The sequence below is a fragment of the Saccopteryx bilineata genome, chromosome 7 (genome assembly GCF_036850765.1).
Source record: "Saccopteryx bilineata isolate mSacBil1 chromosome 7, mSacBil1_pri_phased_curated, whole genome shotgun sequence".
Taxonomy (NCBI): Eukaryota; Metazoa; Chordata; class Mammalia; order Chiroptera; family Emballonuridae; genus Saccopteryx; species Saccopteryx bilineata.
The window spans coordinates 15,320,162-15,342,490 of NC_089496.1; the positions used below are offsets into that span (position 1 = coordinate 15,320,162).

The following is a 22,329-nucleotide window of genomic DNA, read 5'->3' on the forward strand; positions in this document are numbered from 1 at the left end:
ACACAACAGAAGTGCCCATCTGCTTCTCCACCCTTCTCCCTCTCCTTTTTCTCTATCTCTCTCTTCCCCTCCTGCAGCCAAGGCTCCATTGGAGCAAAGTTGGCCCAGACACTGAGGATGGCTCCATGGCCTCTGCCTCAGGTGCTAGAATGGCTCTGGTTGCAATGGAGCAATGCCCCAGATGGGCAGAGCATCGCCCCCTGGTGGGCATGCCAGGTGGATGCCGGTCAGGTGCATGAGAGAGTCTAATTGCCTCCCTGCTTCTAACTTCAGAAAAATACAAAATATAAAATAAACAAAATAAATAAAAGATTTTTAGTTTTAAATGTATTTTGTCTTATATAAACAATCCTTGATTTTGTTTCTATAAGGATAAAAAAGTATGCTTCTAAACACAATCTTGATTCAAAGTACTGAGTTGTTTTTACTTTAAAATATGATTATCCAGTGCCGGCTGGATAGCTCAGTTGGATAGAGCATTGTCCCAATAAAACAAGGCTGTGAATCCAATCCCCGATCAGGGCACATACAAGTATCAACCAATAAATACATAAATAAGTGGAACGAAAAAATTGATGTTTCTTTCTCTCTCTCCCTCCCCTTTCCTCTCTATAATCAATCAAAAATTTTTTAAAAATATTATATCTGAAAGCATTTCATAAAATCATGTGTTCAGAAATTTCAAAACAACAATTCTCTTTTCTGGTAGAATGAAGATTACTGTGTCTCCTTTAATTTTCTTCAGCTTCCATAATTAAAACAAAAACAAAAGAGACAGGCCTAACTCCTGTGAAAAAACATAGATCATCATAACTGGACATGAGGGGAAAAGATGGGGTAAGTTATACTGGAAGTACAGAGGACAGTAGGATTGCACTCTGAAAACCAGAGACGGAGTCCAAGACCAAGGCAATGGGAAACATCGGATATGGATGCAAACACAACAAAATAATGAAAAAGCGAAGGAGACAGAGACATCTGCTCAAACAGGATGGGTCCCTGATCTCAGTAGTAAAATGCAGTCAATCAAACTGGGAAAAGCTAGATTATATGAGGAAACTCATAGGAATACACTTAATCTCCTCCCGTCCTCTCCATATTGGACACAGAAAACTAATACTAAAAGTAAATTTTAGGAGTCAGCGTTAAGCACACAACGGTTTCAGTGGCACTTGGAAAATCTCTCTGAACTTGTAGCAGTTCCTCAAATTACAGAGTAATGTATTGAACTTTTAAAACATAGAACCACTCTAAGCACTACCTCCTCAAATATTTACTTAATTTTTATTATATAATGTTATTTAATTCTTAAATAATAGACATAAAACTAGGTAGATATAAACTATTCTCAAAGCACTTTAAATTTGTTAATGCAAAACTAGAAAATCAATAAAATTTAAATTAACATTAACTGAATATCGTGAATACTGTTTGCTTAAACTAAATCTTTGCTCATTTTGTGAACATGGTTCTAATAAAAAACAGCCACAGTTCTTTTGAGTTTAGCATTTCTATACCAACTAGTATTGGTGAACATTGAATTCTCTTACCAATTTTCTTTATTTAAATTACTGTAAAATCCCGTTATTGCCATAATATTTGGCATTCCCCTGACACATCTGCCCATGAAAAAGATGCCTGCTTATTGCCTGGCCATGACAATTGTAGGAGAACTGATATTATTCAGTGCCAACACATGTGTAAATTGAAGTACAAAGCTGGTTCTGACACTGAGTGACCATTGTATAGAATTAAGATGATCTAGAATAGACATACCATTCTATTTTTAAATTACTGAAATGAAAAAAAAAAATTTAATTCTTGCAGGAAATTCAAAGTCTAGCTCACTGGCATTTAGTCTAGGCAAATACCTAAAATCTTCCACTAGAAAACAGGGTTGGGGAGTTATAATTAGAAATAAAAAGAAGAATAAGTGTTATCAAGTCCCAAATTGCTTTAACTTTGAAAAATATTAATTTCACTCATAACAGAGAAATGCAAATTTATATATTAAGATAATCATTTCTCGCCTATCAGATTGACAAAAAGGATCAAGTTGACAACATAATCTTTTGATCAGGCCATAGGTAAAAAAGACTCTCACACATTACTTACCAATTCTTGCAACCTAAGAAACCCAGGCAAAATATTCGCTTTCATGTCTCTTAGATACTCTGCTTTATCTAGAACCTTATAAAAAGAAATGTAGCATCAAAATCAATTTGCAAAGCCCTTTACAAAACATTTACAATTATGTTATAAATATTAATAATGTATAATTCAAGAATTGAACTTCCCATGGTAAAAAAAAACTATAATTTTTAATTGCTATTTAATTTGTGAAAGATTTTAAAATAGGTCAAATAAGTTAAAAATGGACTATTTATAATGTTTTAATTAAAATTTCTAAATAGAAAATGAGTCATTCTAAGCTACATTAAATAGGTTTATTTTACAGGTATACTATGAAAAAGATAATGATATAAGATGTCTAAAGACATTTTCTTAGGTTCCTAAGAAATACAACCATGTGCATTCTTTATTTTATTTGATAAATGATAACTGTCCACCAAAAACAAAAATTATACCTCTTTATGACCCGAGAAACACAGAAAATTCTGAATTTCATCACATAAAATTTTTCTTGCTTCAACTATAACTGCATGCTAAACCCTGTTTAACTGGATAATGGATAATGTTAAGAAAGACAGAATTGCCTGACCAGGCAGAGGTGCAGAGGATAAAGCATCAGACTGGGATGAGGAGGACCCAGGTTCGAGACCCCAAGGTCGCCAGTTTGAGCGCGGGCTCATCTGGTTTGAGCAAAGCTCACCAGCTTGGACCCAAGGTCACTGGCTCCAGCAAGGGGTTACTTGGTCTAGCTGAAGGCCCGCGGTCAAGGCACATATGAGAAAGCAATCAATGAACAACTAAGGTGTCGCAACGAAAAACTGATGATTGATGCTTCTCATCTCTCTCCGTTCCTGTCTGTCCCTATCTATCCCTCTCTCTGACTCTCTCTCTGTCTCTGTAAAAAGAAAAAAAAAGACAGAATTTTGTTCAGTGATAGGACAATGCTATTAGGACTGTTTCATTTTTTTTAAAGGTACTTACCTTCTATAGATATATAGTATACTATATAGAGATACAGTACACGTACAGATTTATAAATGACATGATATAGATACAGTATAAACATATTGTTATGGATGACGTGATTCAGGGAATAATAAATGGGGTAGAGATCACACAAAAGTTTGGCCACATGTTAGTAATTATTGAATATACCACACTATTTCTTTTTGTACATTTGAAATTTCTATTAAAAAGGATTAAAAATTTTTTTAAAACCTGTTTGAAGATGTCATTCATTAGTCCATAAAAAAATGAAGTTCTTAAAACACTATTTAAAAATTTACTCAAACATTTTTTACTTTTTGTTATGGGAATTTTAAAATATAAACAAAGTAGGGAGATTAGTAGCTGGAATTCCCATATACCATATATATTTTTCCCAGCTCCAACAAACATCAACATATAACCAATCTTGTTTCTTCTATCCACTCCTCACTTTTCCCTCCACCATCTAGCTGGATAATTTAAGAAAATACCATACATACCATTCTCCATAAATATGTCAGTATACAGCTACAAAAGACTAATTTTTTAAAACATAACTACAGTATCATTATCACGCCTAAAAACTTAAACGATATTCCTTAATATCATCCAAAACCAATATTCAAATTTCCCCATTTGTTCCATGAACATCATAGTTAGCTTATTTGATGCAGGATTCAAAAAGGTGCACACATTGTATCTTATGATATTTGGTATATCTGTAGTCTAAAATCTGTTTTAAATGGTAACAGTTCCATGACCCTTCCTTTTTTCCTCTGGTATTTGTTAGAGAAACCACGTCATTTGTCATGTAGGACTTTCCAATTCAGGATTGGCTGACTGCATTTTTTTTTTTTTCCGTATTCTAGATTAGTTGATTGTATTTTTTTTCTATATTCTGGATTGGCATTTTTGTAGTGTCATTTAATGTGTTCCTATGTCCTCTATATTTACTGTAAAATAATAGGTAGATCCATACTTTTGATCAGATTCAGGTTTGAGTTTTGAGTAATAATACTTCACAAATAGTGCTGTATATTTCTTATTGAACTACATCAGCAAGCATATAATACCCGATTCTCTCTCTTTTGTGGTGATGTTAAGACTGACTGACAGGTTAAAGAGTTGTAAACCTGATCCATCCATTACAGAGTTCCCCAGTAGCTTCTGACTAAATGATTTCAGCATCAACTGATTATCACTGCCTATGTACAATATTTAATTAAGAATTGCAAAACTATGTATAATCTCATATATTCTTTCTGCATTTATTGGAGGACATTTTTCTAGGAAGAACTTTCCATCATTCCCTATTTAGCTTTCAGAAACAAGTTCATACAGGACAAAAGAGATAAATGCTTGATTCTTTCCCTTTATGTACCAATTTTCAGAATAATGAGTGGGGCCTATCTTAGCGCTCTGTGTTTGCAGTAACACATCATTACAAATTTGGTGGCTTAAACAGACTAAAAACTTATTCTTTCATAGCTTTGGAAGTCTGAAGAGTAATGTTTCCCCACTTCCCTTTCCGCCCTAAGCCCTGATAAGCACCATTTTACTCTTGTTTCCTTGAGGTTAGCTTGATTCCCCATTCAAGTAAGATCATATAGTATTTCCCTTTCTCTGACTTATTTCACTTAGCATAATGCCCTCAAGATGCATCTGTATTGCGTCAAATGGCAGGACTTCCTTCTTTCTTGTGGCTGAAAGCGGAAAATAATATAAACTCAAGCATTTCAAATGGAGTCAAAGTCGCAATTCTAGATGAATTGCCTAGCATGTCTTATTACTTGAATCTTTGTGCTAAACCAGATCTTTGCCCTGAGCTAAAACCAACCTTCTTTTACAAACAATTGTTTGTAAAGCCAACAGGAAAGCAAACCTCTTGACCACAAGGACCAATGATTATGGACTCTATCTGAAGATCAAATCAGTAACCAATGGTATATAGCTAAGAATAGCTCAACTTGTTAGCACCAACAAGAATTCTTTCTTTTCAAGTTATTCTTCCTTTCCATTTCTCATAAAAATCCCGTGCTTTCATTCTATAATTGGGACAGTATTTGGGTTTTCTGCTTAAATCTGTTATCCAAATTGCAATTCTTTGATCCCAAATAAATACCTCTTGCCTCTCATGTCAGCTTTTAAATTTTAGGTTAACAATATATACCACATCTATCACTTCTCAGCCTTCTTGCTAAGATCAAGTGTATACCACATTTTTATATCCACTGACGAATATTTAGGCTGTTTCCATATCTCGGCTATTGTGAATAATGCTGTAATGAATATGGAAGTGCAGATATAACTTCAAGATCTTGAGTTCATTTACTTTGAATACATACCCATCAATGAAATTGCTAAATCATATGGTAGTTCTATTTTTAATTTTTGAGAAAACTCCACATCATTTTTCAAAGTTGCTGAACCAATTTACATTCCCACCAACAGTTCTAAAGGGTTCCCTTTTATCCACATCCCTGCCAAAACTTATCTCTTATCTTTCTGATGACAGCCATTCTAACAGGTGTGAGGTGATACCTCATTGTGGTTTTGATTTGCTTTCTCTAATGAAGAATGCTTACTGGCAAGGACCTTTCCATGGACCCACTGGCCAGTGGGTATCGTCTTTGGAAAAACGTCAATTAAGTTCCTCTGCTCCTTTTTTAATCAGATTATTTTACTGATTATATGAGTTCCTTATATATTTTACTGAATATATGAGTTCCTTATATATTTTGGATATTAACCCCTTATCAGATATATGATTTGCAAATATCTTCTCTCATTTTGTTGTTGTAAGTTGTTTCTCATTTTGTTGATGGTTTCCTTTTCTGGGTGAAGCGTTTTAATTTGATGTAGTCACACTAAATTATTTTTGCTTTTGTTGTCTTGTTTTTGGTGTCAAATCCAAAAATCATTGCCAAAACTGATGTAAAGAACATTTTTTTTTTTTTTTTTTGGTATTTCTCTGAAGCTGGAAACGGGGAAAGACAGTCAGACAGACTCCCGCATGTGCCCACCCAGCACGCCCACCAGGGGGCGACGCTCTGCCCACCAGGGGGCGATGCTCTGCCCCTCCGGGGTGTCGCTCTGTTGCGACCAGAGCCACTCTAGCACCTGGGGCAGAGGCCAAGGAGCCATCCCCAGCGCCCGGGCCATCTTTGCTCCAATGGAGCCTCGGCTGCGGGAGGGGAAGAGAGAGACAGAGAGGAAGGAGAGGGGGAGGGGTGGAGAAGCAGATGGGCGCTTCTCCCATGTGCCCTGGCCGGAATCGAACCCGGGACTTCCGCACTGCCAGGCCGACGCTCTACCACTGAGCCAACCGGCCAGGGCCTGTAAAGAACACTTTTTTCCTGTGTTTCTTCGAGGAGTTTTAGTTTCAGGTCTTATGATCAAGTGTTAATCCATTTTAAGTTGATTCTGTGCATAGTGTAAGATACTGGTCCAGTTTCATTCTTTTGCATGTAGCTAGCCAGTTTTACCAACACCAGTTACTAAAGAGACGATCTGTTCTCCACTGTATACTCTTGGCTCCTTCGTTGTAAATTAATTGACCATACATATGTGAGTTTACTTCTGGGCTCTCTCTCCTTTTTCATAGGTCTGTGTGTCTACTTTTATGCCGGTGCCATACTGTGTTGATGACTAGAGCTTTATACTGTAGTTTAAAATCAGGAGGTTCTAGCTTTCTCAGGATTTGTTTCTCTATGTTAAGAATTCTTTAGCTATTCAGGGTCTTTTGTGATTCTACAGAAATTCTAGAATAATTTTTACATTTCTGTGAAAAATTCCATTGGAATTTTTTTATTCTTTTTTTAAAATTTTCATTAGTTTTTAATTTATTGTGTTTACATGGATTCAAGTGTCCCACCAAATATATCCATTGGAATTTTCATAGGGATTACACTGAATTAATAAATCACTTTGGGAAGTAAGGACTTCTTAACAGTATTAATTCTTTTGATCCACGAGATCCTGTGTCTTCTTAAATTAACCATAGTAGTAGTTAATATCCTAATTTTCCATTATGGCAGGATGTTTTAGGTGCCTCTTGTACATTTTCTTCCCAGAATTGAAATCACCCTTTCTCCAAAGAAAGCTGTTGAATCATTTATACTCTACTAGTAGATCTTATTGCATATTATAATTATTTAAATTAGAAATAAAATTAAAATTCAGGGAATATAATAGTTTCCCTAAATAAAACAAATTGTTTTATACATTTTTTATTAATTAATAGACAGCTTGGAAAAAATACATGAGTAATCAACTTAAGATATTTCATTCCTAATTAGTTTAGACAAAACAAAGCTAAAATTACTTACTATTAAAAATATATAAATTAGTTTCCCTATTATGCATTCACATTATGTAATTTTCCCATCAAGCTCCATTTAAATAACTTTCTAATTGAGTACACAGACTAATTCAAATAAATTGGTCAATTTTTATGCCCATTTTAATACAAAATACAACTGGAGTCCTAAATTAATAGTTCATTCTGATTTGATATAGTAAACTAAGTCTAACTAATAACTATGGTATTCTAATAAATGATCCTTCTTCAAAAGCAATTATCAGATAATTAATATTCAGAGAAGTAAAAACTTGAATTCAGATCCAAATATTTTTCTTAATAAGTTACATGAAGGCATTCTAATCGACTCTTGATTTGGAAACTAGTTTATTGACTAGAAAACATTTTCAGCCACCTTTTTATGTGATTTCTAAGTAATGAAGGTTACCAATTCATATATTACATAGCTGAACAGTCCATACACTTATTCTAAAAAAATGTTCTACACTAAATTAATCTGCAAACTTTTCCACCCTTAATATTTAGTCAATTAACAAATACTGAAACACTGGACTTGAAAAATGAATAGGGCCCGAATTATTCCTCATGGCTGTTTCTAGAATATTGAAATTCTACTTGTTGAAGCCACCCAAATATTCTGGGGTCATTTGTGCTCATTCTTACATATTACAGTTTTGGGCTATCATTTTTCTGATACAACTCCTGTATATTTTGGTTATTTCACACCTACATGAATGATCCCCTTCAGATATAGTAGACGTTCCTTAAATTCCTCTCCACCAATGATCTTGTCTCTTACCCTACCTCAGTTGCTAAGGGTAAAATTACTTGATTCATCTTTCCCCACAAACCTACTCCATACACAATTGACAAATTTGACTTTTGCTGTCTCTTCCATTTATTCCTTCTCCTGCCCAACTCCAGTCCAGGCCCAAATTCCCTCTGATGTAAACAGCTACAAAAGCCTCAAAACCATTACTCTAACCTTCACCCTTTTACCTCCTCCAATTCACCTATTCAGCATGCCTTCAGAGTAACCTTCCCAAAGCATATTATTTGTTGCTCTAAAATCATCACTACCTCCTCTATCTAGTAAATGAAATAAAGTGTTTTTAGTATAGTTCTCATATACTCTGTGATGTGCCACTACCTACCTTTCTAGTCCTTTTTCTCCCTTTATACTTATAACCCACTAAAACTATACTATTTCACATTTCCTGGCCTCCATTCCCATCTGTATGTATTGGCTTATATAATTCCTTCATCTGAAATTCCTCTTCTTCAGTTTCATCCTATTAACACCCTAATCACTCCTTCAGGTCTATCTCAAATGCTATCACCTCTTGAAGCTGTACCAGACTGACTAAGTCAGTACTTTGCATCTCATGGCTATTTCTTACCACATTCTGCATATATTCATGTCAGCTTATATGTCATAACTCTTCTACTACACTGAAGCTCCCTTTGGATAAGAAATAGATCTAAGCCCTGGCCAGTTTGCTCAGCAGTAGAGCGTCGGCCTGGCATGCGGAAGTCCCGGGTTTGATTTCCGACCAGGGCACATAGAAGTGCCCATCTGCTTCTCCACCCCTCCCCCTCTCCTTCCTCTCTGTCTGTCTCTTCCCCTCCCGCAGCCAAGGCTCCATTGGAGCAAAGATGGCCCGGGCGCTGGGGATGGCTCCTTGGCCTCTGCCCCAGGCGCTAGAGTGGCTCTGGTCATGGCAGAGCAACGCCCCGGAGGGGCAGAGCATCGCCCCCTGGTGGGCAAAGCGTCGCCCCTGGTGGGCGTGCCGGGTGGATCCCAGTCAGGCGCATGCGGGAGTCTGTCTGACTATCTCTCCCCGTTTCCAGCTTCAGAAAAATACAAAAAAAAAAAAAAAAAAGAAATAGATATAAATCATTTTTGTATCCCCAAATCCTTCAACCTTGCATAGTGTACTGCACATAATGAGAGTCAAAACAAACATTTGGAAATTGAGTTTATAAACAAACCAGTTTTCAAATAAGAGTTGAGATAATATAATATAATTAAATACTTACAATATACACAGTCTGATCTTTGAGACTTTTAGCTTCAGTTACTTGCTTAAACAAGTGAACAAAGTCATTAAATGTGTCACAGGTTATTTGAGTAGAACACCCATCCTCTGAAGAACTAAGATGATTCAACTTGTTTAAAATTTGTTCCAAAAGCAACTTCAAGGTAAAGCATTCAACACAATTCACAAAGACATGTGGGAGCTGAAAATAAAATACCGAAAGGAGTATTAAAAGATACACACACACATGCACAAGTATGGCTCTACTGTATATTTCCCATTTGCCCTTCTAAACCTTTACCCCACAATCTTCCAACTTGCTGTGTCCCAAGAGTCTGAATGTTACACAAAGCATAGCCCAGACTCTCTTATTTTCTGGCACCGATAGGATTCAGCCAGTGGGAAGAACCAGCAGCAGACTGAAGGAGAGTAGTAAGAGAGAAAGGTTGCATTCCCTTGATCCCCAGGCCCACCCCTCAGAGCTCCACAGTTTGACAGTGGCTACAACCTTCTACCAAAGACCACAGCCCCCGTTGGGTAGTATTTAGCTGAGGCTACCGTTTCTTGCTGGTGTCCACTAATAATTTCCTGTGGCCTGTTCAGGTCTGGGAGAGGTAAAGACTACCTATCACTGCTTCACCATCCCTTACTGGTTCCCTTAATATTTCTTCAACCTTTGTGCAATGGTCCCTGCATTAAACTCACTTCAGTCGTTTGAGTTTGCCATTTGTTCCCTATAAGGATTCAAAGCAAACTTGTATTTTCCTCTAAAGAATTCTTATAAGGAAACCAAGTACATTTGCATGTTAAAATTTCATATTTATAATTTTAAGGTAATATCCTTAATGATGAGTGCACCTAGATTAAAAAAATAATTTTAAGAGTTAAAAACCATAGTAATCATCTTATGAATATTGAGAACTAGCTCTTCATTTAGAGAACTATCAAAATGGAGATAATTCCTCAAGTAAAAAGGAAACAAAAGGCTTGCTCACAAATTCAAGTCTGTTTTCAGGATAAAATCACAAAAGCAGTATTGATCACTAAGAAAAAGATAACTTGTGGCATTTGGCACAAATAATGTAACCTATAACTACCTAGTGATATTCTATAAATCTCATCCAATAAAGGGGGGGGCTTTTCTTTCTCTGAGTAATGATGTAACTAAGGCTATATAATATATTTACTTAGGCACCGTTTCCTCAGCACTTGCTGACCTCTTTTATCCTCATTCCTTTTTGAACTAGAGGCCACAAGCTATCCATTATAAATAAGTGTCTGGACCTTTAATGGTAGCATATTCTAAGTATCTCTTTGTGCACTTGAACCAGAAGTAGTATTACATCATTTACATATAATGATCAAATAACAGCAAAAATTATGTGTTAAAAATGAAATACATTCCTTAAATATTTAACTTCCTTATTCAGTTTTCATGCTTTTATTCAACGTCTTTATTTTTGGACACTTTATACAATGGGTTCTCAAATGCAAAGGCCTGACCCAGGACCTTGTACCTTCAGATTCTGAGTTTAGTATGAATGCAAGGCATCCGTTTTGTGAAACTGCCCAGGTGTTCTCAGGGATCAAAGGCTAAAATTCACAAGCTGATATGTATCAAGCACTGTGCTTGGTGCTGAGGATAATCTTAAGAAATTCAGTATTGAGCCAGCAAAACACAAATACAATATAACAGCTAAAATGACTAAATATTATGACAGAATTAAGCAGAGAATCTAAAACACCCTAAGGAGTCAAGAATGACTTTCCAAATTGTAAGCAGAACAACACATAGAACAGTATATAAGTATCTGCCACGCCACAGGGTAATAGAGGCTAGTGAGTGACTATAGGGAAGCTATTTCAAGCAAAGGGAGCATTATGTGCCAAGGCCTGAAAGTGAGAGAGCAGGAACTCTAAGTCCTTCAGAATGCCATATGAAACATGCACCCTCAGAGCTGGAGTTTAAGACTGGGGCTAGCAAACTACATAGCCTATGGCCAGTCATGTTTTAGAAAATTGTGTTAGAACACAGCTATACTTGTTCAGATAAATACTTTCCACAACTGCTTTCACACTAAGTTGAGGAGTTGTGATAGTAATTATATAGCCACAAGCCTAAAATATTTATTATCTGGCCCTTGAGATAAAGTTTGCTCATCCTGGCTTAGAACATGATAGAGGGTGTGTGTGGCAATAATCATTAATAATAGCGGATAACCTTTATTGAGTGATTATTATATACTGAGTACTGTACTAAGCATCTTTCATGTTTTAACTCATTTAAATATCACAATGATTTCACATGTTGTCACTATTAGCTTGTTTTCAGATGGGGAAGCAAAAAGTGGTAAACCCAGATGAACATGAGTCTGCCAGATTCTACAGCCCAAATTCTTAGTAATTATGAAAAATAAACTGAATCCAGCTTATGAAGGGTCATATGTAACAGACAAAGCACTGGAGTGTTTTCCTAATGATCTTAAGTGAGATCTTTATGAACTAGGGTGGGGTGAAGAATAGATTGCATTGAGACTATTGCAGAAATGCATGAAAGAAACAATGGTAAATGAAACTGAGTTTGCTATGGCTATGATTAAAGGTACATGAAATCAAGATATTAATAATGTAGAATGAAGAGTAGATGTTTACTGGTTCGCTTTACTGAAATAGAAAGAGGAAGAAAAAATTTTGACAACAATGTGACTATTAAGATCATTCACTGTGCCTGACCTGTGGTGGTGCAGTGGATAAAGCGTCGACCTGGAAATGCTGAGGTCGCCGGTTCGAAACCCTGGGCTTGCCTGGTCAAGGCACATATGGGAGTTGATGCTTCCAGCTCCTCCCCCCCTTCTCTCTCTCTGTCTCTCCTCTCTCTCTCTCTCTCTCCCTCCCCTCTCTAAAATGAATAAATAAATAAAAAAAAAACTAAGAAATAAAGCTGTCTTTGTAAAAAAAAAAAAAGATCATTCACTGTGATAGGCAACATGGGAAAAAAGGCAGGGTAAAGGTGCTATATGCAGTTTTGTATCTGTAGAGATTCAAAATTATCAGTATCAATATTATAAATATAACAATGAAAAATAAACGTATTTTAATATTTTTAAAGAATAGATTATCGCCCTGGCCGGTTGGCTCAGCGGTAGAGCGTCAGCCTGGCGTGCGGGGGACCCGGGTTCGATTCCCGGCCAGGGCACATAGGAGAAGCGCCCATTTGCTTCTCCACCCCCACCCCCTCCTTCCTCTCTGTCTCTCTCTTCCCCTCCCGCAGCCGAGGCTCCATTGGAGCAAAGATGGCCCGGGCTCTGGGGATGGCTCCTTGGCCTCTGCCCCAGGCGCTAGAGTGGCTCTGGTCGTGGCAGAGCGACGCCCCAGAGGGGCAGAGCATCGCCCCCTGGTGGGCAGAGCGTCGCCCCTGGTGGGCGTGCCGGGTGGATCCCGGTCGGGCGCATGCGGAAGTCTGTCTGACTGTCTCTCCCCGTTTCCAGCTTCAGAAAAATACAAAAAAAAAAAAAAAAAAAAGAATAGATTATCATGTGTGTTTTTCCCCAAATATTATCAGCCAAAGAAAGTCAGAAATCAAAAATAATTTTCTAACATAAAGGCTCAAATTATCTAGCAATCCTTTCTGAATATTGCAATCTTTGAAGATATTCAAACAAAAGTTGGTCAAATACGTTTAATGTAGACAATATTCCTTCAGGGAAAGGTCAACTGGACTAAGTAATCTCCCAGATCCCTTCCATCTCTCGAACTTTGAGTAAAAATCAGTTAACACTGAATTGGGGTTATTCTTACCTCTAAAGTTTTCAATAAAGTCTGTGTGACATAGGTCTTTCCACTGGCAGTGTGTCCATAGATAAAAATGGATGGAAAGCTGAAATGATTCCTCTAGGAGAGAAAAGATGATTATCAGTCTGTACATACAAAACAGAAACAATTATTAGTTGGCAAGAAAGTTTTATGTAGTAAAATAAAATAATCATCCAAATTATTTCAATGGAGAGCATATAGTAATCACCATACTTTGAATTTACTTGAATTCATCTAAGCACTTTCTCTGTTAAGGAATTAAAATTTGGCTTATTTATTATATACTATACCTACCCATACACTTTATATTATTGTACAGGTTTATATATACAAACTTGTAATTTCAAAGGGAAATTTTATAATAAATTTAAGAGAATTTTTCAAGGATAACTTGAACCATACTCCATTTTTATCTTAACCCTTTTGTAAAATATATAATCCCACATAGGATGCAACTTCATGATACATTTTAAAGCTTTGAAACTAAACAAATATAATCACAGGGTTTTAAGAATTTCAAGAGTCCTCTGTTCTTAGGTAAACTTACAGGATATTTTTGACCTATGCATATTAAATTTACCTCAGCCACTTAGTATTTGTTTCATCAAAAAATTGGTAAAATCTACATAGCATATATTTCAAAAATACATATTTCCAAGATTCTCCTACAGCACATTAAGAATGAGCTGCCTATGCCCTGGCCACGTAGCTCAGTTGGTTAAGAGTATTCTCCTGATATGCCAAGGTGGCAGGTTAGATCCCTAGTCAGAGCACATACAAGAATTAACCAATGAATGCATAAATAAGTAGAATAACAAATTGATGTTTCTCTCTCTTTGTACTCAATCAATCAATAACTTTTTTAAAAAAGGAATCAGCTAACAAAAAATAATATTACAAATATGTTTCAGTCACACAAAAAACATGTATTAGATACCTATTAAATTCTGAAAACAATTATGCACTGAAGAAGCATAAAATATCAGTTAAAGCCAAAATATGCTTTGGAGGAGTTCATAGTCTAATGAAAAGACACACATTTTAATATAATTATAAAATTTAAAAAAAAAACAGACCATACACATAGAAATTAGAATTCAACTGCAAAAAGGATGAAAACCACAAAAATGTAGAAATTAAACATACTTCTAAAAAATTACTGGGTCAAAAAGAAATAAAAGCAGACATCGAAAGATATATACAGACAAATGAGAATGACAACACGACATATCAAAATTTCTCACGCCTAACCTGTGGTGGTGCCGTGCATAGAGCATCAACCTAGAATGCTGAGATCACCAGTTTGAAACCCTGAACTTAGGCCTTGGTCGGTTGGCTCAGTGGTAGAGTGTTGGCCTGGCGTGCAGAAGTCCCAGGTTCGATTCCCGGCCAGGGCACACGGGAGAAGCGCCCATCTGCTTCTCCACCCCTCCCCCTCTCCTTCCTCTCTGTCTGTCTCTTCCCCTCCTGCAGCCAAGGCTCCATTGGAGCAAAGATGGCCCGGGCCCTGGGGATGGCTCTGCCCCAGGCGCTAGAGTGGCTCTGGTCACGATAGAGCAACGCCCCGGAGGGGCAGAGCATCGCCCCCTGGTGGGCAGAGCGTCGCCCCTGGTGGGCGTGCTGGGTGGATCCCGGTCGGGCGCATGCGGGAATCTGTCTGACTGTCTCTCCCCGTTTCCAGCTTCAGAAAAATACAAAAAGAAAAAAAAAAAGAAAACATTCTCATGTATTACAATAAAAAAAAAACAACCCTGAACTTGCCCAGTTAAGGCACATATGAGAAGCAACTACTATGAATTGATACTCCCCCACAGTCTCTCTCATTTCTCTTTCTAAACAAACAAACAAAAGAAAAAAAAAACAAACAAAAACTTCTTGGATGCAATGAAAGCAGTAATAAGAGGGAAGTTTATATCATTACCAGCTTATATCAAGAAACAGGAGAGGTCCTCCAAGAAAACAACTTCACATCACATCTGAAAGAACTAGAAAAAGAAGAACAAAGGCAACCCAAAGTCAGCAGAAGAAAGGAAACAGTAAATGAGCAGAACTAAATGAAATACTGAATAAAAAATATAGAAAAAAGTAATACAACAAAGAACTGGTTCTTTGAAAAGATCAATAAAATTGACAAACCCCTGCCCTGGCCGGTTGGCTCAGCGGTAGAGCGTCGGCCTAGCGTGCGGAGGACCCGGGTTCGATTCCCAGCCAGGGCACACAGGAGAAGCGCCCATTTGCTTCTCCACCCCTCCGCCGCGCCTTCCTCTCTGTCTCTCTCTTCCCCTCCCGCAGCCAAGGCTCCATTGGAGCAAAGATGGTCCGGGCACTGGGGATGGCTCCTTGGCCTCTGCCCAGGTGCTAGAGTGGCTCTGGTCGCAACATGGCGACGCACAGGATGGGCAGAGCATCGCCCCCTGGTGGGCAGAGCATCGCCCCATGGTGGGCGTGCCAGGTGGATCCCGGTCGGGCGCATGCGGGAGTCTGACTGTCTCTCCCTGTTTCCAGCTTTAGAAAAATGCAAAAAAAAAAAAAAAAATTGACAAACCCCTAGCTAGACTCACTAAGGAAAAAAGAGAAAGGACTCATATAAATAAAATCCAAAATGAAAGAGGAGAAATTACCACAGACATCATAAATAAACAAAGAATCATACTAAAATACTACAAAATTTATTATATGCCACCAATTTCAACAATCTAGAATTAATGGCTAAATTGCTAGAACTATACAAACTACCTAGCCTGAATCATGAAGAAGGGGAAAACATAAATAGACTTATAAGCAAGGAGGAAATAGAAACTGCCAAAAACCTCCCCCAAAATAAAAGTCCAGGACCAGATGGCTACACTAGTGAATTCTACCAAACGTTCTAAAATTTGGTACCTGTCCTTCTCAATGTCTTCCAAAAATATAAGAAAAAACAATACTCCCTAACACATTTTATGAAGCCAACATAACCCTGAGTCTAAAAGCTGGTAAGGACAATACAAAAAAAGAAAACCACACACCAATATCTCTAATGAATACAGATGCAAAAATATGAAACAAAATACTAGCAATTTGAATAAAATACATTTAAAAAAATACATCACAATCAAGTGGGATTTATTCCAGGAGCACAAGGACAGACAGTTCAATGTATGGAAATCAATCAATGTAATATACCACATCAACAAAACAAAAAACAAAAATCATATGGTCCTATCAATAGATGCAGAAAAGGCATTCAATAAGTTCCAACATCCATTTATGTTGAAAACACTCAATAAAATGTGTATCAAAGTACCTCAACATAACAAAGGCCATATATGACAAACCCTAAGTTAATAACATACTAGATGGTGAGAAACTGAAAACTTTTCCTTGAAAATCAGGAACAAGACAAGGCTGCCCACTCTCTCCACTTTTATTCAACATAGTACTACAAGTAGTAGCTAGAGCAATCAGGAAAGAGAAAACAATAAAAGCCATTTATATTGGGAAAGAAGTAAAGGTATCACTTTTTGCAGATGACTTGATCCTGTATATAGAAAATCCCACTGACTCCACCGAAAAACTATTAGAAACAATAAAAAAATACAGTAAAATTGCTGGATACAAAATTAATATGTAAGTCTACTGCTTTCCTATATACCAACAATGAAACTTCAAAAAATGAATTAAAATGAATTCCTTTCACAATTGCAACCAAAATAATAAAATACCTAGGAATAAACTTAACAAAAGATGTGAAAGACCTATGTATGTACTGATAACTGCAAAGCATTATTGAAAAAACTTGATGGCCCTGGCTGGTGGTTCAGTGGATAGACCTTCAACCCAGTGTATGGACATCTCCAGTTTGATTCCCAATCAGGGCACACAGTAGAAGTGATCATCTGCTTCTCTCCCCATCTCTCTTCCCCTTCTCTATCTCTTCCCCTCCCGCAGCCAGTGGCTTGACTTGTTCTAGCATGGCCCAGATGCTGAAGATAGCTTGGTTAGTCCTAGCATGTCAGCCTCAGGCACTAACAAAAGCTTGGAACCCAAGCACAGGCACTGGCCCCAGACGAGGTTGCCGGGTAGATCCTGGACCGCCTGCATACAGAAGTCTGTTCTCACTATCTCCCCTCCTCTCACTTAAAAATAATAATAAAATAGCAACGCCCTAGATGGGCAGAGCATCGCCCCCTGGTGGGCATGCCAGGTGGATCCCGGTCAGGCGCATGTGGGAGTCTGACTGCCTCCTCATTTCCAACTTCAGAAAAATACAAAAAAATAAAAAGAAAAAGAAAAAAAGAAAAAAATAATAATAAAATAAAATTGAAGAAGACATAATGAAATGGAAAAATATTCCATATTTATGAATTGGAAGAATCAACATAATTAAAATGGCCATATTACCCAAAGCAATATTTAACGCAATCACCATTAAAATCCCAATGTCATTTTTAAAGAAATAGAAAAAAAAAATCACCAGATTTGTATGGAACCATAAAATACCAGGAATAGCCAAAGCTACCTCAAGAACAAAGAATGAAGCCGGGGATATCACATTATCTGACTTCAAATTATACTGCAGAGCCATGATAATCAAAATAGCATGGTATTAGCAAAAAAAACAGACATATAGACCACTAGAATAGAATCAATTTGAAGTCACATTATCTGACTTCAAATTATACTGCAGAACCATGATAATCAAAATAGCATGATATTAGCAAAAAAACAGACATATAGACCACTAGAATAGAATCAAGGTAAAAGGTGATGAGAAAATTGGAAAGCTACATGCAAAAGAATAAAACTTGACCACACTTTGTCCCCATGTACAAAAATTAATTAAATATGGATCAAAGACCTAAATATAAGATATGAAACAATTAAGTTACACAGAAAAATCATAGGTACTAATAAATTTATGGACCTTGGCCATAAAGAACATTTTATGAACTTGACCCCAAAGGCAAGGGAAGTAAAGGCAAAAAAAAAAAAAAAAAAAAAAATGAATGATATCAAACTAAAAAGCTTCTGCACAGCAAAAGAAACTGATAACAAAACAAAAGGCAGCCAACCAAACAGGAGCTGAGATTCACAAACAGCTCTAACAAGGGGTTAATGTCCAATATATATAAAGAACTCACAAAGCTCAACAACAAACAAACCAGTGAAAAAATGGGGAGAGGACATGAACAGACACTTCTCACAAGATGGCATACAAACGGCAACAGATATATAAAAAGATGCTCATCTTCACTAGCTATTTGAGAAATGCAAATCAAAACTACATGAGTTACCACTTCATACCTGTTAGATTGGCTATTGTCAACAAGACAGGTAATAACAAGTGTTGGAGAGGCTGTGGCAAAAAAGGAACCTTCATTCTCTACTGGTAGGAATGTGAACTGGTTCAGCCATTATGGAAGAAAGTATGGTGGTACCTCAAAAAATTCAAAATAGAATAACCATGTGACCCAGCAATCTCTACTCGGTATCTACTCAAAAACATTGGTACACAAAGGCACATGCACCCCCATGTTAATCACAGCATTATTCAACGTGGCCAAGACATAGAAACAACCAAAGTGCCCCCCAACAGAGAACTAGATAAAGATGTGGTACATATATACAATAGAATACTACACAGTTATAGGAAATAATGAAATACTGCCATTTACGACAACATGGATGGACCTTGAGAACATTATGCTAAGTGAACTAAGTAAACCAGAAAAAGCTAAAAACTACAGGGGATCCTCAGGTTACAACAGTCTTGACATATGATGTGTCAAGTTTACTACGTTCACTCCCATAAAACCTTTAAAAAGTTGAGATGTGAGTGTTTCGGCTTATGCCATTAGCATTGTACTTATGGACTACGTGGGCGAACTAGCTTGGTTGTGCGCAGAAGAATAAGCAGTAACTTGGCTTACGAGTGAGGGAGTTGGCGTCCCCCAATACGATAACCTATGCCATTTTTGGCTTAGTTGTGTTTTTATGTTCTAGATTATGATTTTACAACTGTGTTAGGATAGGTAAGTGACTTAGGCTAGGGTGTGTTTCAACTTACACCAAAAATCGAGTTACATCACTGTCATAGGAACAGAACTGTGCCGTAATCCGAAGACCCTCTGTATATGATTTCACAAATAGGTGGGATATAAAACTGAGACTCTTGGACATAGATAAAAGTGAAGTGGTTACCAGAGAGAGTGGGTTGGAGGAGGGGAGATAAGAGGGAATAATATATGGTGATAGAAAATAATTTGACTTTGGGTGACGGGCACACAACGCAATCAACAGGTCAAATGTTATAGAGATGTTTACCTGAAACTTATGCATTCTTATTGATCAATGTTACCCATTAAATTTAATTTACAAATAAAAAATAATAAAAATTACAAATTGGACGATGCAATTTTCATGAAAGTCTCCATGATCATCATCTACCACTACAATAATAGTCATAAACACATTACATTCTAGCCACTAAGTTATACATTTCCTTTTGCAAGACAAATTGTAAATCAGGTTTATATAGGAAAAATTTTTCTGAATAAACTAAAAATGACTATTAGTATATTAAACCCTTTTTAAAAATGTATATAACAATCTTGTAAATTAAATGGCTCAAAAATTCTATCCCAAGAATTAAAACACATGCTTGCTGAGTATCTCTGCTATACAAATATTATATTTCACCTTTAAAGAAAAATTCAGACATTCCTCATTAAATTTTTTCAGGCTACGCTAAATCCCTTCTTTTCTGGAATCCTGCTACACTCATCTGCATCCATTATTTGCTGTTTAATAATATCCTACCTCATAACATCATTCCTATTGCTCTCAAGAATTAAACTGAACTCGTATTGTTATTTAATCTTTTACTTTCATAGACCTCCCTAACATAAACTGTAATAAGCTGGAGTTTCGTTCAGTGCCTCACACAGTGCTCAGTATTTGTTGAACAAATAAATGAACTTGCTTAAAAATATGAACCAGAGCCCTGGCCAGCTAGCTCAGCAGTAGAGCACTGGCCCAGCGTGTGGAAATCCCGGATTTGATTCCAGCGAGGGCACACAAGAGAAGCGCCCATCTGCTTCTCCACCCTTCCCCTTCTCCTTGCTCTCTGTCTCTCTCTTTCCCTCCCTCAGCCAAGGCTCCATTGGCGCAAATGCTGAGGATGGCTCCATGGCTGAGGCGCTAGAATGGCTCTGGTTGCAACAGAGCAATGCCCAAGATGGGCAGAGCATCGCCCCCTGGTGGGCATGCCGGGTAAATCCCTGGTCGGGTGCATGCGGAGTCTGTCTTTCTGCCTCCTTGCTTCTCACTTTGGAAAAACACACACAATAAAAGAACCAGTTTTTTGTTTGCCCCCACATGCATAGCACCTTGCAGAAGTGATAATATTCTTAAACATGATTTGCAGTAAGAGCAAAAGTCAAAACCCTTTCTGAGGCCATCGCATGCTGTTGCTGCTCATCTGTACTTGCCAATACATACTCTTTCAGGAGATGCACTTCTGTTGGGAGTGATCTCGGCTTACCAACTCCAAGGAAGGAATGCACAGAGAATAACCAAGAACATGTTTCTGTAACAATGTAACTAGCTGTAACTGAAAGCATTATGAGTAAAATACTGAGGATGCAGTTACTGTTTTCTTATTTCTATAACCAATGTGCCCCCTTAGAAGGGTGGTACTTTTCCACTATCATTTCACAGGTCGCCTCAGACTGCCAGACAGCATTTTGAGGGGCGTGAAAGTACTTAAAGAATTTAAGGTAAACCAGAAATTGGGGGTAGATAACGAGCATAACTTTAAACTCTGGTTTTCTCTCCTTCCAAATAAGATCCACGTCTGAATAATTCCAAGTCTAAATAATGTGTATGAATCAAAAGCCCCCCCCCATGAAAATATAATAAAAAAGACATTAAGTTTTGGGTGTGAGAACACGACCTCCCACCAATGAAAAGGGTTCCCGTAGCTGTGTCCATTCAAAGACGTTTAACCTCTGCTCTCGGGCAGCGTCTGAAGTGTAGAGCAGACCTCCTCAAGGCTTTTACAATTCTGGAAGAGACGCTGAAGTTTTAAACCGTTTGCACCGCTTCGGCCCTCCCTGATTCTGCAGTTAGCCACACTAGACTTACACAAGCTACCTCACTGAAGTGTTCACACTCACGTCTGAATACATAGCACTAACACTCCCGTTGTTTGTATACGATCCCGTCCAGCTGGGGAGAGATAAAAAGCTACTACTGAGGGCTGCTCAGGGCTGACAGGGTCTCAGAAGCGGGGTTGCTGGAAACCCCTGTCCCGGGCACGTCCTGCGGGGCGCTCACAGGGCCCACGCGAGGTACTGAGGAGTAGGGTAGACGTTCAACACTCACTATCTCAACTCCTATCCATCCACACACGAAGGTGAAAAAAAAAAAAAAGAGGGAACACATCGCACCACAAAAACATTTGCCTTCGGGGTTTGGGAAAGATAGCTTGACCACAATACCTCTCCAAATAGGGACTGCAACGCGGACACTTGGGACTCGCGACAAAGGACCATGTTTTCCAAATGAGGCATTCTGGTGGCTACCAAGCCAGCCAGTCCAGTCTCTCGAAGTAAGCCACAACCGCTCCTCCACGCCGCGGTCCCACAACTTCCGCCTCCCACCGGAAGCCGGACCGCGGGTTTGTGGGCGGGGCCAGCGGGGCCGTGCGTCGGCGTGACGTCATCGCGCGCAGCTCTGCCCCGCCTTGGTCTGCAGCCGGTGGGGGTATCGGGTTCTGTGGACTGTTCTGAGGGACGGTCTTGCTGAGGCTGGTGTTTGGAGTCTGGCGTATCCGTCCCTGGCGCTGGCTCCCGAAGGCCGAGAGGACGCAGGCAGAGTCGACCGGAGGTGGGACTGAGAAGAGCTAAGAGGCTCTGTGGGCTCCTGGGAATACCCATGTTCCGTGCTTGAGGCCCCGAATGTGGAGCTTCGGACCAGGACCCCACAGAGGAAGGGAGGAGCGCGTGGAACCAGCGCCGCCTCTTCACGTGGCCGTGGAGAAGTCAGACTCGG

The 22,329-nt window shown here is 38.3% G+C and overlaps 1 protein-coding gene across 1 annotated transcript in view; it reads right to left on the reverse strand.

Annotated features, from left to right (window-relative positions):
* The window catches only part of ORC5 (origin recognition complex subunit 5), a 109,699-nt gene extending 87,759 nt beyond the window's left edge, over positions 1-21,940 (reverse strand). The window contains exons 1-4 of the mRNA XM_066239918.1: positions 21,777-21,940; positions 13,279-13,371; positions 9,482-9,682; positions 2,116-2,190 (exon numbers count right to left, since the gene is read on the reverse strand). Of these exons, the coding sequence (XP_066096015.1) occupies positions 2,116-2,190; positions 9,482-9,682; positions 13,279-13,371; positions 21,777-21,848 (441 nt within the window). The 5' untranslated portion in view covers positions 21,849-21,940. The remainder of the gene's footprint in view (positions 1-2,115; positions 2,191-9,481; positions 9,683-13,278; positions 13,372-21,776) is intronic.
* Between the last annotated feature and the right edge of the window lie 389 nt (positions 21,941-22,329).